The following is a 16,583-nucleotide window of genomic DNA, read 5'->3' as shown; positions in this document are numbered from 1 at the left end:
TCTTATTATGGCCATCTAATAACTAAAAATACTTGTACGAATTAATTGTTTGTTAAATTCGTATAGTTATCTCAATGTCAGAAAATGGATTGAACAAAAATATATAAACGGAGATGAGGAGGAATAGAACTGTATTAATTTGTTAAAAATTCACATTACTGTATATCTCGATGAAAAGCGGTTATTTACATGCATCTCGTAATTCGATTCATTTAATGATTCTCTTTTCATTCTGAATAATTAATTTATTATTTATTCAAAGGTATTAAGATTGTATCGTTGTGTCAGTAGAAAAGAGATTTCGAATCGATTGATCACGAATTAATTTCTATTGTAAAAGTTTACAAAATTCATTTTTTTTTGTGTCAAATACAATATTTTTCCATACACAAGTCAAGATTATAGTTAAAAATTTTTTTCATTCTCTTTTCTTATATTTCGTCTATTAATAGTAATATATATAATATATTTATATATATTTTTTATTTCCTTTGTTTAATACAAAATATAAAAAATGGCAACATGGAAAAATCATGAAACATCTTGATTTTTCAAGATGAAAGACAATATGACAATGAAATGTCATAAAAATCTCAATTCGGTGGAACGAATGGCAGTATTATCGCAATGAGGATTAAAATTACAATTGTCTGTTTTTCTTTGAACCTTACAGACCTGTTCTCATTTAAGAAAAATATAAACGTTACATCATCTAAATAAATACTATTTCTCTTTACATGAATACTCATTACTGATTTATTGATACTTATCAATATCATGTTTATTATTAATAATGATTAAAAAAAAAATTAAAAATTAAAAAAAAAAGTAAGAGAAAAAAGTCAACGTAAAAGTTGAAATAACATATTAGTTTTGGTAAACAATGTCTGGCTTTTAATAAGAATCCATTATTTTGGATTCAAGAAGTAAGAAAATTTTAATTTGAAAGAACGTGAAATCACAGTTGGAAAGACCGGTTATAATTTTTTTTTAAATAAATTTTAGTTGCTATATTGATTAATGAGTTAATTAAATGTAATAATTAATTTTTATTAAACAAACAAATAATAAAAATAAATAAAAGTTCGGTACTTTTTGTAGAAAATATCTTTGAGAAAATAAATTTTGTAATTTAGTAAACATCAGCATACATAGAGAAAGGACAGTAAAAGCTTTGAGGATAAAGACGACAGAATAGGTATAATATAAAGTGGAAAAGTACGAGGGAAAAAGGGATGCCTCATCGAATATAAATCTATGAGAGCATCCACACGTGGACGAGGGTGCCACAATAAGAGCTAAGCTACCGGAGATCATTTGAAAACTGTCCACGGGCCTCGCAGCGAGCCAATTCAGATGCTGCGATCCTCGAATTCTATATCAATTATCTACTTTATTTATTTAATTCGATTACTTATTACTGATTTATTACTTTAGTTATTCATTTTCTATACATATTTTCCTGCTCTCTATCCTCCACGTTTCCTCCACATACTCCCGTCTATCTTCATTATATTTTATTATTTTTTTCTTTAAGCTTTTTTTTCTTTCTTAGTTATTCTTTTTGGAATACATATTCGACTTTATTATTATCTTATTTCCTTTTCTTAATTTTTTGTATTTTATTTACAAATTTCTATTTCTAAACTCACCATCTTGACAAAACAATTTTTTAATTATATTATCATTTATTTATTTTTTTTATCCAATTTTTTTCTATCATTTTTCAAGTATTTTTTGTTTCTCTATAATATTCCTTATTATATAATTTTTTCAATATTTATAATGAAAAAGTAAATATATTACAAAAATCACGAGATCGTTTTGTTGTTTGGTGAGCTTCCGAAATAGATGAAAGAAAATATTTGAGATTCTTTGTCGACAAAGAATCCAGAAATCACAAAATTCATCGCTTTTGCGCATTTTCTATTATAAAAAGAAAACAATTAAAAAAAAATAAAAAAAATCACACTACTTTATATAAACTCCTCTCTTTATTTATTCATAATGAGATCAACATTTGATTATTGGGTTAAGTCCTCTTTGGATCTCGTCCTCAGCTCCCCTGTTTCAGCCTATCCTCGTATTTCTTATATAAATCATTAAAATTTTTAATCAATATTTTCTTTTATTATTGTTCTTAGTAATTTAAATTTATCTTTAATCCATTTACTATCCTCCCGGTAGTCCCTCGATCCTCCACGTTCAAATTACTAATCACGATTTGACAAAATATTCTCTTATATTATTACATACGATTGGCAATTGATGATTTTGTTGCCATTCAGGTTCTAGTAACCATTATTGTATATCATTTTTATTTATATTTCATTTACTTTTAGTCCAGAAAAGTAAATGAAAAGTGTCATGAATTCACAAGAGAGAATAAAAGACATAAGAGTCTGAATGCTGAGATTTGGTACCTCTCTGGAATTCATACAATAAAAAAAGTAGTCTTCGATAATCGGTCAACTACCTCCTCCGTTGAATTGTCGACGTCTCGCAATTGTCAATACCACCATCATCAGTTGTAGTTTAGTTCAGTTTCTCTATCGTAGACGGGAAACCAATCGCCAACCAAGATACAGTGCCACTGTTGTCCACAGTGTCTCACGTAGTGGTGCTGGAATCAACATTGATAGGAAGCTATCCGCTGATGATGACGAACTCGTTGTAACACTTGGGAACCCCATTCCCAAAAATGGTAGCCTCGACTTCTCCATTTCAGCATTCTGTAACAATCAAGTCAAAAAAAAATTAATCCTCAGAGAAAAACATTATCAGACCTGCTGAAATTCTTTTAATCAGTTTAATCCTACTTTGTTCTTATTATATGGATCCTTGTAGAATAAGCAAGATGTGAATTTTTTAATTGGAGTGTTATAATTGAGAGAAATTAGTATCGGTGAAGTAAATGATGTAATACAAGGGATGTAGCTCGTTATATTTTTTTTTCATCCCCAATAAAGAGCGTCTCGAGTTGAGATTTTTTTCCTTATTATTCCCAATTTGATCTTAAGTATCAAGAGTAGTGGTAAGGAAGTTGCAGCACTAACAGTGAAATAGCAGGAAAGGATGAGGAAAGATCTTTTCTATGTTATGTTCTCCCTTCTCGGTCAATTAATTGCATAGCTCTCGCCCTTTGTCTATTTTTTTTATCATCATGTCTCAGTTATCTGCTCTCTACGTCTATTATATTACATATATATCTCTATAGTACCTCCTAACACTCGTAAGACTTGCGAAGACAACCGGCGTCGTCGCGACTTCCGATTCTCGTTGCCATCTTAATCCTGCACGCTCGGTGTAATAATAATCGCGAAAAAGTCCAATCTTCGAAGGCGCCTTTATGGGCGTCGCGAATAATATCTATAGAGATGAAGAAAGAAACTATATTGTTTGTCTCTCCTGCTTTTCGTCCATTTCTTTCATCCCCTCATTCTTTTATCTCGCGATCGACTATGGTTAGACGACCCTCTCGACCAACAAACACTCGCTTGGTCGCACCAAGTAACACCAAGAAGATTATCGGGCGTGCGAAAACCCCCAGGAAGAAGAAAAAACACGTCACATTAACAGAGAATTATTGCAACACCATGGGTTGAGTGAGTGTATTTTCATCTATATACTCTTCACGATTAATACCACTCACCACGCTTACCCAATCTATTTCTACTTTTATTTACCTTCCGTCTCAATTATTATTTATATTTTCTTTTATCCCTGAAACAATACGGGAAAATCTTTCATCTTGATCATTTTAATGTCTCTCTATGAGAATTTCACATTTGTCTTTTTATATTTTTTTTTTGTACATTTACTCATTAGTTTGAAAAAAAAATATAAAATGAGCAGAGAGATTATATTTTTTCTATTCACTATTTTATGAATTAATTATTTCAAATGAATTACTAAGTATAGACGTATTTTAATTGTCACGATAGTAAAGGTATGATTATAAATTTTAATTACATGTATTTAACACAAAAAAATGTTCACTTTCCCTGTTAGTTTTTTTTAAATTAAATAAAAAATTTCCTGAAGTTAATAATTACTTATCCACGCCACAAGTTATTTATGTGCGTTAAATCAGTGAAAAAAACGATAAAGTCATTAAACATATATTATTGATTATAAAAAAAAATACTTTATGAATGTGATTATTATTCTTCTACTTGATCATTTACTGCATCTGTACATGCTATGTACCTGCATACTACCGGCTACGGATTCGTGGTCAGCGATATGCCCACTTAACTTTCACGTCAACGAGGGATATGTAGTTATTTAAGTTATTACATGCTCACTTGCACTGACATGCATGTCTAAAACGTGTAAGCATTATGATTTATGCATTTTGCGCATTAAATTTTCGTCATTTTTATCTCTATTTTATTATTGCCACTATAGGAAATCATTTATCTCTGTATATATTTTATTCGTTAAAAAATAAATAGATAAGTTGCAATAGTCATTCAAAATAACTACTCACTCCAAATGTATATATGTAGAATAATACATAGCCTACTCTAATGTACATTTCAATCAGTGTAAACAAAGAATTATCGAATCACTGATAATTGCGTAGTAATAAATGTACAAAAAAATACTTTTAAATCGATGATTCATCAAAATTGTAAGTTTTTATTTTATTTAAACTCCTATTCAGAAGTAGAGTTATAGCTGTTAAGAAATTAGTGTTTTCAAGTAGCAAAAATACAAAAAAAAATTATTGAGTGATTGACTTTCTATCAGCGTAATGCTAAATGTAACATTTAACAATAAGTAGAGACAGAATCAGTCATGCGAAACAAAGAAACATTTAGACTTTCTTTTTTATTTCATCTCTTGATTTTATACTTCTGATAGGAGATTGAGAAAAAAATGAAATTGCTCCAAGATTACAGTACATTGTATTTTACACGCAGATTTTTTATCTCATAGTTTTATGTGACGTTATTTTACTTATTCTCGCTTTCTCTCTTTGTCTGTGCACCATTTCTTATTATTTTCAACGTATCTGATATGGATCCGTAGAGACCAGGGAGTAAATTCTCTAAGAAAATAAGCAGTTTTGATGCATTTAGACAAGTATTTTGATTGAAAAAATTTATGTAAATGTTGCTTTTAAATGCTGCTTTGAATAAAAAAAAAGCTTTCTCTGAGACAAAATGGAGTTTATAAAAATGGTTGAGCAGAAAAGATCAGAAAGTTATTAATAATGAGCCATTTAAAAATAAGAACAAGAAAAATGTCATGTTTAAAACATTTCTTTTAGAGTAATTCAAAAATTAACATTTAAATTAAAATAAAAAAAATTTTTTTCAATTATTCTGTTTTACTTTGTGGTAAAAAAGAATGGAAAATTCTCTGATTTAGTAAAATATTTGTTAAATTCGAGGGTACAATAAAATTATAAGATAAAAGAAAGTAATCTTCTCTTCATTTTATTTATTTCCCGAATTTCAAAGGCAAACAAGAGAAAAAATTGTCATCCTCAGTGTTAAGTGAAAAGGAACATTGCGGTCTTTCTAACTCTTGTATTTACAACCTCTCGATACATATTTGATCAAGACTACGTCAGGGATTGTAAGAAGAGAGAGGGTGAGAATAAAATGAGACTAAAGCAGAAAAGCATAAAGTGAGAAAGGGCTAGAGGGGAATGATACTAGACGTCTTGTCGGGTCAGAGAATCGATATTTATGGTCCTCTTGGGATACTTAAGTTGATAACTAAATTCGCATTTATAGCTCCAACTTTACAACACTCCTGCTTTCATCGAAAAAAAAATCCTGAGAATTAGTACAAATCATAAAAAGATAAAATTTCAAATAAATTACTTAGTTGATAACTTTCATGAAAAATAGTAATTAATGCAGTGGGGTTGATGAGACACAATAAAAAGCAAACAAAGAAAAGTTTGAAACAATTAAAATATTTATTAAAAGTGTCTGTGCACTTTTTAAGTGCTGTTTGGAAAATTTTAATAGAGAAAGAGCATGATACAGTTGAAAGAGTAGTTTGTCGTTGATAAAATTAGAGGGAGAGTTGGGTGAATTGGGAGAGCTGGCTGCAGACACCCGTAGTAATTAATTCCAGACGGAAGTTTGGAGTATGGAAGAGCAGAGTGTAATGTACCCGCAAACCGAGGCATTTTGTGGCAAATTGAAATGTAAACGAGGACCAACTAACGTTCATATAACGTACATAATGCGTCTCTCTCTCTTGAGATCCTCATGAGTATACATGTATATGCATACTCTCGCTAAGTGGTAAATTTTCAAAGTGAAAAGTTTTCTCTAACGTTTGTGTTATTGACGTTGAGTATACCTAAATCTCTGAACAAACATAAAGTTTCTTTTGTCGATTATACTATCTACAATGCTAAATTGTTTATCCACACAACATATTTATCCTTAACATTCAACCAACTGTTTTTTAATTCAATTTTTATCCATAAAATTTAACAACAAATTAAATAATTAACGAATTTATTTTTGAATAAATACATTTAAAGAAATAAAAAATGCATACCTTAGTCTTGGATGCATGAAAATCATCAGCGATGTTTCTAAGATTGGCGCCAACACTCGCCCACTCTCTTTCATTGCAAGAGTGACTGAGATGATGTCCACTACTTGCACCACAACAGCCGACACTGCTCTCTGATCTGTTGGCACCCTTCTCAAGAGTCGAACTCTCAGACGTAAGTCTTCGTCTTCGTGGTCGTGGCCTCGGACTGGGTACAGGCACGCTACACTCTGGGAATTGAAAAGCAGCATCTCTCGTCGGACTACTCGGCGCCGAGACAGTCACTTGGGGCTCGGGTGATGGCAATTGTTGTACTGCCGAGAGCACAAGGTCCGGGAGCGGCAGACGCGACAGGTCCGAGTCGATAAGGACGATCGGATGGTCACGATTTCCTGGTACGTCGCCTACACGTCGTGGCAAACGATCTGCAATCACAAACAAACTTTTTTCATTTCTTTATTCACAAAAAACATAAAGATTGTTTAACCTCTTGGTTCATGCGGTTTATTGGAAGCGATAAAATTGAAAGAATATTTTCTATGATGAGATTTTTCTTCAAGAAATTGCCAATATTTTATTTACAATGGAAAGTTACAATGATCATAAATATTGAGAAAAATAATAGAGATGTTTCATAAAAAGATTAAATCATTGCCATTACAACAATCATTTTTAGAAATAAAATATTCATTATTTCATAGAGACATTTATTTAATAGCCTATTTTTTTAAACATTTTTCATAATAAATAAATAAAAAATTGTTTTTACAATTATTATTATCGTTAGGTGGTTGATAAATAAAATAATTTCCAAACTTGGTATTCAAAAATACGAAAGCTCGTATCAACCAATATATATATTCACACAAACTTTTATGTACTGATAAAAAAATCCTGTAAATGCGTATGTATATATAGGAGGTGCCATAAGAGTAATAATGCACTCCCGCGATAAGAAAGTTTATGACAGCTGTGCCAGCGATAAATCTCCAAACACTTGAGTACGCAATGTCTTGACGGCATTTCACGGTGATCGTTGACATAATCTGCCGTGATAACCCATTCTTATAGAGCTAGTTGATCTATTGAAAGGAAAGACGATGAGTACCGCAATACAACTACGAATGATATTAGAGAGACGTTGTCGTAGCCGGATACACGGGAATAAAAGGAGAAATAAGACAGAGAGAACTCTGCTGCAGCAGGTTTTATACACCCATAAAGTCACTACAGTATGTGCACGATCACTTATGTATACGTATAGGTCTTGTACTCTATCCTTAACATATATCAATCTCACGAATCTATTTTACTAACTTGAGGTAAGTGCTTTAGTACTGATATTTTTTTATGTCACGTAGTAGCTTAAAATAAATGATTATTCATCCAACACCTTTGGTGCTTGGAAAACAATCATTCTTTACAAAGAAAAACACTCGTTTCAATGATCACAAAATGGGAGTTGTTGAATTAAACATTTCTTTTTAATAAAAATTTTCATAAACAAATAAAATATTTCAGAATAATTAGAGAAGCTTTTTTGTTAAAATGACCATTTTTTAAAGCTTCTGAGAACCATTTACAATTATTGAAATTTATCAGCAAAAAAAGATAAATGTTATCGGAGCAATTAGCGAATAGATGTAATGTTTAAAGGCATTTTACGATTCCACACATGGTAATAATATTGAAATACATTTTTCCATTTACAGTAATTACAAACAATTATCTGCAATATTCAAATGAAGTAAGGTGTAAAAATATCATTTTTCCTAAGCGATGAGACAACTATTATAAGTGTAGTAGTATCCTTGACATTTACAAGTGACTATCTTTCACTTTTCCAAGACAACATCGATGATCTACATCGTTTGCAAAATCTGCAATTCTTACTCCACACACATATCTCTGTCTCTTATACAGGCAAACATATCTTACCAAATTACTCTAATTTTCCATTTATTTCTCTTTAATCGCGCAATTATAAACATATACACATACAAGTCTGATTATTTATCACCACATGAGCCCGTATGTATACAACACAAGCTATGGAGAATAAAGTTTGCATGCATGCTCGATTAGATGTACTTGGTATAGTATAATACAACACCCTTGAAGTTAACTACAGTTAAGAGTATAAATATGAATCACACATTTATATCCTTCGCATTTAGTTATCTTTCCGTCTCTTTTTTCCATTTTTTCCTATTTTTCATCTCCACTGATACGTAAGTGCTTGTGTTGTATAAAACATCAGTTCTCCCTCCTTCTCACCATCATATATCATCCTCCTCTTGGGTTGCTTCTCGGTGTATATTACTGCACTGCATATACACTCTGACGCACGTTGAACTGCAATTCTCGAGCGATGCAAGTCGCTTTCAGCCGCACAAAGAACTTTTCTCAAGGCCACAAGACGCGCACGCGCTCTACACACGCCGATGAGTCGACGATACGTGTCCCATTTGTAGATACTCGGCCACACTCGGCCAGTCTTACTACATAGAGCAGGAGAACACGTGCAAGTTGTTACTACTTGACTCTTATTGCACTCTCCTTCTCCCTCACTCTCTTATTTTTCTTTCGTTATATTCTCCTACTAATTCGCTTATTCATAGTTAAGCTTTTCTTTCCTATTATCTCTAGCTCTTATTCTACGACGTGAATGACTCGTCTTTATCTCTAGCTTGATACTATTCAGTAGACACATATACTTTATGACTCAATTGCGGATTACAGCATGCGACTACGCACGTTTGTTCTCTCTTTACCTGACTGTGCATTAAGCAATTGTCTTGTTCTATACAAGCTGCTTCGCTTTTTACTCAAAACACACTCATGTCAAACAGTGTATCAATAGCGTTGGTAAATAATTGAAACATCACTTTGATTCTCTCGAGGTACATATAATCTGATGATTAAAGGGAAATCCCTTTTATTGATGCCATGTGATGACTTGGTCAATTAAAATTTCATGCAGGTCGTAGATAGTGGAAAATAGCATACACTAAGACCTTCTATTTGATCGATGATACAATGCTGTATTTTTCTTCCTCATGTATTTTGTATCATACTCATTTTGTCATTAATATATGATTTTTTCTATCAATTGTTATCGCTTTGTGTTTGCCTGTCTATCAGGACTTTGAGGTTGATACTGGCTCCAAGTTGACGAAACACCCTTGATAAGTTGACAATTCTGACGTTGTTTTGTTTCTGGTAGTTTGTCAGGGAAGATATGAGAGACAGGTTATAATAGACTGCGGTTACTTTGTCATGCATTTATAATAATAAACTGTATTTTTTTTTGTTGAAAAATAACATGCACTTTGTTGTGGCGAAAATCAACTCATCAATTATTAAAGGATGTGATAAAAATTTTTATTGGAATAAAAGGAGTATTTTTTGATTTGATAATAAATTTACTAAAACAAAATAATGCAACACATTGGTTTTAAAGCAATTTTTCTTTTTAGTGATTATAAAGAATGATTATTGTAGAGATAAAAATTGTTTTATGAATAAAACTCCATTTTTATTAATAATAAAAATGACCAGAGACAATGGAGTAGATGTAGCAATGTAGATAAAGTTATATTACAATTGACAATGCAGTTAATAAAAAAAATATTGAGCAATAAATTTTTCTACTAAAACATACTTCTGTTTTTCATTGTAAAACAAGCTTATTCATAATCAAAAAATCTGAATGGAATTTGTATAGAATAAAAAATGAATGCAACTGAATTACAATTATAAGATATTTGCTTTTTTTTTTATCAAGAAAAAATAATGACTGTTTATATAATGTTTTTTTTTATTGATCGATCGAGAGAGTTTTGTTTTAATTGTCAATAAAACTGACCAAAGCCAACACTGGAGATACAACAGTCAAGATAAGTGCATGTTACAGTTAACAACGTAATTAAAAGAAATGTAATGCAACGGTTAATAGCAACAATATCCATGTGTATATGGAGATAGACGACGTACGCGTGACGCGTGCCGTCGATTGATCGTAAGTTGAACCTTTGGATCGTGACCACGTATAAGTGGTGCTGCAGCAGCCACAGAATTATTGTGTGAGGCGTGACCGCAAATAAACGATAAACGAGAGGGAGAGGAGGAGTGCAGGAATGAGTTTTCTACGAATGTTACGCGAGACAGTCACCCTGTGGACTATAGTAACCTCACGAACGCGTGCACAGCTGCTTCTATAAATATTCAAACTCTCTCGATCTGATGCAACAACATATGTGCACCCTCTGATTATATACTGTGCTGCTAAATTTTCAATATTCCTTCGAGTTGAAAATTTGCGAGTTACATTGGTTATTGACCCGATGACTAAATCTACTATACAGTCTTTTTACTCCACCAGACTTTTCAACTTTCTCTATTATTATATCACACACATATTTATTATATTTTTTCCACCATCATTATCTACCCATGACCTCTTATTGACAATTATTATTGTTTTGTGCTATCAAGTGTCAAAAAAAATTTTTTATCATATACCACACTCCATGTAATGATATATTATTTAAACACACCACGTTTAAACCCATGTAATACAAATATAATTTCATGTTACCTACATGGGTTTTTTTTTTATTCCTCTATTCAAACTATTTGCTTTTATTTAGTTTCTCGTCTTCCGCTGGGTTGGTTGATTAAAATGGGTAATTTTAGAGTGACAGTGAAAAACAGAAAATTAACTGACATTTCTGATCTTGAAATTATTACTTGTCTGACTATGATAGCATATACGTTAACTACTACGTATCTACTGCGCTTACTATAACTACTTATTGTAGGTCTAAGTGTTAAGTACCATCGTCTACTCACTGGAATCATCGCGATTTCGGGGTCAGTTATAGCATTCAAGGTTTCAAGAAATGTTATAAAGTTTTACTATACACTTTATCAATCATCCCCTATCAATCTTTTACTTGTCTTAATTATAAATTTTTTATCAGTAAAATAAATTGAAAATATTGACAATGTTTTTGTTCTTTTTTAGAAAAATATCACCAATAGATTTAATTAATCAACAAAACATTGAGAAAAATATTTCTTTATTGATTAATCAAAGAGAATTATTAAAAATTAACTCAACACAAACTATGGAAAATTCTTGACATATCTAAATGTAAAGATCAACAAATATCTTAATAATAATAAATATTGTTTACAGAACAATATTTAAATAAATAATGAAAGTGAAAGTTCAACTCTGAAAATTAACGTTTCCACTTAGTTTGATTAATAACGTAACAAAAAGTAAGCAAAGATAAATAAAGGTCATTAAAAGAAAAAAAAAAACCTGCGGCAACAGAATTATTGAAATAAGTACTCACGATTGCGAGATGGATGCTGTGCACTCCTACTCCGAAGGACCTGTTGCAGAGCTGCGTAAAGGTCCAACATCAGCTGCTCCAACTGTTGGCTTTGTGCCTCGGCCTCGTCTTCAGATGGCAAATTGAATGGAATAGCCATGACAATAAACGTAATAATTGTTTATTTCTTTTTTTTAAATCAGATATTAACTTCCTACTCAACACACTCCAATTGTAGCTAAATAATTTCAATGGCAGTTATCAGTTCATTTAGGATTGAGCACTTGTTGCAGCACTTGTATAAAGTTTATCTTTTTACGCACTCCAAGAAGTGCATTTGATCTATCAATTAATTGTTATTATCGTATTTCAGTTATGAAATATGGTCACGTGTAACTGTAAACAATGATAAGTGTCATGAGATGCACAATTATTCAATACATTCATATCGCCAGTTACAACACGCTACTGTTTTTATTATTATCTTCGTTATCTTTGTCTATTGATATAATAATCACTAAAAGCTCACACGTGCGCTGCTGGTATTCGTGCAAGACGATTATCAAGCAGCAGCACACTTGTTTCGTTTACACTAGTGAATGTCATCAATATACAAAGTCTCTTGATGGATTTTTGACTAATGATTACGCCGTCTGAAACGTCTATAAGGTGGATCCTCAAATGGATCTATTTCCATAAGTGCGAATTAATAGTCTTATAAAGTTCAGTTGTTATGACAATTCAAGTCATGCACTAATAATCTGTTGATATAAAATATTTCTCTATGACTATTTATCACTGATTTATTATACTGTCTTCTTATTATCAGCTGGGATCAGTCCATAAGTTCAGCAGAAATACGCAGAACAATATTTGCACGTATTATTTGCACAAAGAACAACTGGCAAAAATCACGTTTCTCACACTCGGATGAATTTTTGTGTGAAAGAAAACTTGTCCATGCGCGTGATAAGATGACAGCAATAAAAAACTTGAGCACAAAAGTCACAGGATTCGAACAATTAATAATATATTTTTCTGTATTGAGGCAGAAACAACAGAGTTCAGGGCAGTGAATGTCACACTTGAAGTAGTCAACTACTAGAAAATATTACTGCTAAGAAGTGAGCACAAGATCTCGACTGAGCTGAGTGAACGGGAAACGCGTCTACTCTCCTCGAGGTCTGGTGTGGCAATGATTCGTTGCTCCCTAGCTTGACTGGTTTGACACTACAACACACTGATACACACTTGTACACATGCCTGACGACTTTCTACCCCACCACCGGGCTAAAGTACCCTGCAGTTTGTGCAGTATCGTGTGTTGTAGCCACGCGAATCGGTGGTGGGAGAGTGACCGTGCGCGCGCACCTCGTGGACCGCAGAAACGCACGATCGCGCGCGTTTACCGCGAGGCTAACGGAGCAAGGGGAGTAGTATACAGTTTAAAAATGTGTATGTGTGTATATGTTATATTTCTCGATGATCAAGGGGGTTATTACGCGAGTAAAGGAGAAAGAGCAACGCGTAGGGGAAGGGCCGATGAAGAATACGATTGAAAAAGAGGTAGGGAAAAGTGACGGGGACAGTGTCGTCGTCATAGTCTTCGTCTTTGTCATCATCATCAGCATCATCATCATCATCATCATCGTAGTTACTATATGCTACATGTATATATTATTGGTACACACAACGATTTGGATGCTTTCTATCGGAATCGTGATGAAGATTTTGCTTTTTTTCATTTGGCCACGCATACATTTTAATCAACAATGAATTGTAAACTACTGAATGTGCTATTAAATGCTAGATATTTTTCTTATTACTATTGTTGTTACTTTTCAGCAACATTCGATGAATGTATTACAGGAATATTCTTGTCAGCGACATGGTAGTTTTAAAAACCTAAAATGATGGCTTTCATCAGCGAAGGAAATTCTAGGCCAAAAGAATAAAAGATCAAAAGATACGTTCTTGGATTAATTATTGATGCTGCAAATACACGTGCCTGAAGTAAAATAGTAGCATTTATTAGTTTTTCTTTGCTGTGAGGTTTATTATAATATTTCTCTTCTAGCAATAATTAAACTACATTACTGTCAATTTTTTACTATAATAACAATTTATTAAAATGGCTGAAAAAAAAATAAAAAATAAACTGAACTTACTACATTATGTTGAAGCAATAAAAATAAAAAAAATTTTTAAAAATCATAGTAAAAATAACGATAAACTTTTATCTGTGTAGGTATTATAAATATAATAAAATGTATATAGTTGGTGTGGTCACGTTCAGACTTGTTGTGCTCCCGGTATACGGCTACAGTGACCAGAAATAAAAAGCAAAGAGGAGGAGATGGACAAGGAATACCCTTTTCAGTTTTTCTTTCTCTTTCTCTATATATTTATCTGCCTACACTTTCTGAGATAACTCGATGGATTAGTATTGGTGTGTGCAGTAACGACGATTGTTTGTATTGTGTGTATTCCAACATCTAACATCCAATACAAGAATATTTCTATGTGTATGAGTGGTCATCGTGGTGAACGTGTTATGTGTTCGAGAGTCGACATAGCTGGCACTCTTACTGCCACTTGCCTGACTTGCCACCACCAACCAACCAAGTGTGACTGATTGTAACTGCGTAGTTTGTACACCCGCGGACCAATCAAAGGGGTGGTAGCACTGCTCGACCACATTTTTTTATGTATTCATTTTTTCCTCCATCATATTGGAGAGTGTAGACGGAATGGAGAACTCACTATATATAAATATGTATACATGCACAAGAGATTGACTCGTCGGGATTGAACTACTGCTATTACGTATGGTATATACAAATACTTTAAGTATGGAAAACGCGGAACACACCGCGTATTTTACTACACACATATAATACATTATACATTATATGCATGTATATATTTACGACGATGTGCGATCGAACCTGTGCAGTCATGCGTCGATGTGGGCATTTTTTTATTTGATCTAGAATTATATATTATATATTTAAGAGAAAGGTATATATACAAGTCGTAGTTGGTGAGATCAACGGAATTGTTATTCACAGAATTATATCAAGTTAATAATATAATAATAAATGATAGAGTTTCTCAACACTGAAAATACGAATTATTCTACAACTATATGAAGTATTAGATATGTCTATATTATAATAACACTCCAGTAGTAAATTGCTATTGAATAAAAATATAATTGTCGATTCTTGTGCACCTTACATACGCATTTTCTCGCGATAAAACGATGACTTTCTTTTTATCTTTGTTCTTGAATTACTTTAATTATATTGTAATGAGAGTAAAAAGGAATAAAGGTTTTATTTGACGTCTATATACCTTGTTAGTTATTATTAAATTATAATATATGCATCATTTCTCATAAATGAAAGAGAAATTTTTCACTATTAATATTCAAAGTGTTCATGTGTATATCATCACGACGTAAACATTGTAATTGATGCTTCAAGTCAATGAGTGATATTTCATATTTACTAAAAGATCTGTTAATTAATAATCATACTTTTGATAATCAAAAAATCATTAACTATATTTTATCTGTATTCCAAATTGATTATTTCCATGGGCTAATAAATTGTATTTGTTATCAAACTAATTGATGATTATTGATAATATAATCTAAACCTTGTATTTATGAAACGCTGTTGAGTAGAATTTACATTCTGCTGATTTGCAATTACTTTTATTAAAATTGTAGAGAAGTGGTTCATTAAATTTATTTATTTAAAAAAAAATGATGATTAAAGAGTATATAATTTTATTTCATTGGTAATTAATAGCAGAGTATAAATATTGATTAAAGAACGATAGTTTCTTTTATTTATTTAAAAAGAAAAAAAAAAACTAAAAACTTGGTAAAAAATTTTTTAATCTTTCTTTAATGTAATTATAATTATAATTTGTTTTATTTCAGCTCGGACCTTGAATGATATCTAAGTACTGAACATGATAAAAGGAACATGCATAAACTTGTCCTAAAATCTATTTTTTATTTTATTTTCCTCAATAAAGATAATATTTTACATTACAACTCAATATTACTGAGTTCAAGAACAGAAAATATTTGATCTTTTTTTCAAATAAAATAATCATCAACTCTATCATTTATGTAATATTTCACCAACGGAAGGTAATCAATTTTTTTTTCTTCAAATTGTTTCTTCATATCTACTTAGTCGTTGCATGTAAATGAAACCCTATATAGCAGAATTGACACACTAAACCCAAGTAACCGTAAAACTATAAAACAAAATGACTACAATTGCTGAAGAATCGATAACGAAAATGATAGATAGAACCAACAAGTAAATTATAATCAAAGGTTATAGCAAAGCGACTAATATAAATTTGATTAGCATGATTTTTCCTTATTCACGTAACACAACAAACATTAGGTGTATGTATATAAAGAAAGGAGATCCATGATTGCGGAATTGAATTGTGCATTCATGCAGCAGGCTGCAGATAGTCGAGATACTGCGCAAGCAGTAGTAACATAAGTAAAACGTCTGCTATCTCAACTACAGTGGCACGTTCTACTCTCAACAGATAGATATGCACTTCACATTATCATGCTATGTAGACAAGCACGCGCGACTACACACCAGAAGACTCATAGCTCTTTTTCATTTCCTTCTCTCCTCCTCTATAGCCTTTCCGTTTTTCTTT

At 31.8% G+C, this 16,583-nt stretch overlaps 1 protein-coding gene across 3 annotated transcripts in view; it reads right to left on the bottom strand.

The window, feature by feature from the left end:
* Window positions 1–1,975: 1,975 nt before the first annotated feature.
* Window positions 1,976–16,583, bottom strand: part of LOC118070309 (uncharacterized) — a 157,836-nt gene continuing 143,228 nt past the window's right edge. For 2 of the 3 annotated variants that reach the window (XM_035088848.1, XM_035088849.1), the window contains exons 7-8: window positions 6,535–6,956; window positions 1,976–2,732 (exon numbers count right to left, since the gene is read on the bottom strand). In XM_035088848.1, coding sequence (XP_034944739.1) covers window positions 2,550–2,732; window positions 6,535–6,956 — 605 coding nt within the window. In that variant the 3' untranslated portion in view covers window positions 1,976–2,549. Of the gene's footprint in view, window positions 2,733–6,534; window positions 6,957–11,897; window positions 14,005–16,583 lie in introns of those variants that run through there. The other variant, XM_035088847.1, reaches the window with a different exon arrangement.

This window comes from Chelonus insularis, unplaced genomic scaffold, assembly GCF_013357705.1.
Source record: "Chelonus insularis isolate UGA/USDA-ARS -01 unplaced genomic scaffold, ASM1335770v1 contig_568_pilon, whole genome shotgun sequence".
In the NCBI taxonomy this organism is placed as follows: Eukaryota; Metazoa; Arthropoda; class Insecta; order Hymenoptera; family Braconidae; genus Chelonus; species Chelonus insularis.
The sequence above is the reverse complement of the archived record's forward strand: the minus strand, read 5'-3'. Positions and strand labels throughout refer to the sequence as shown.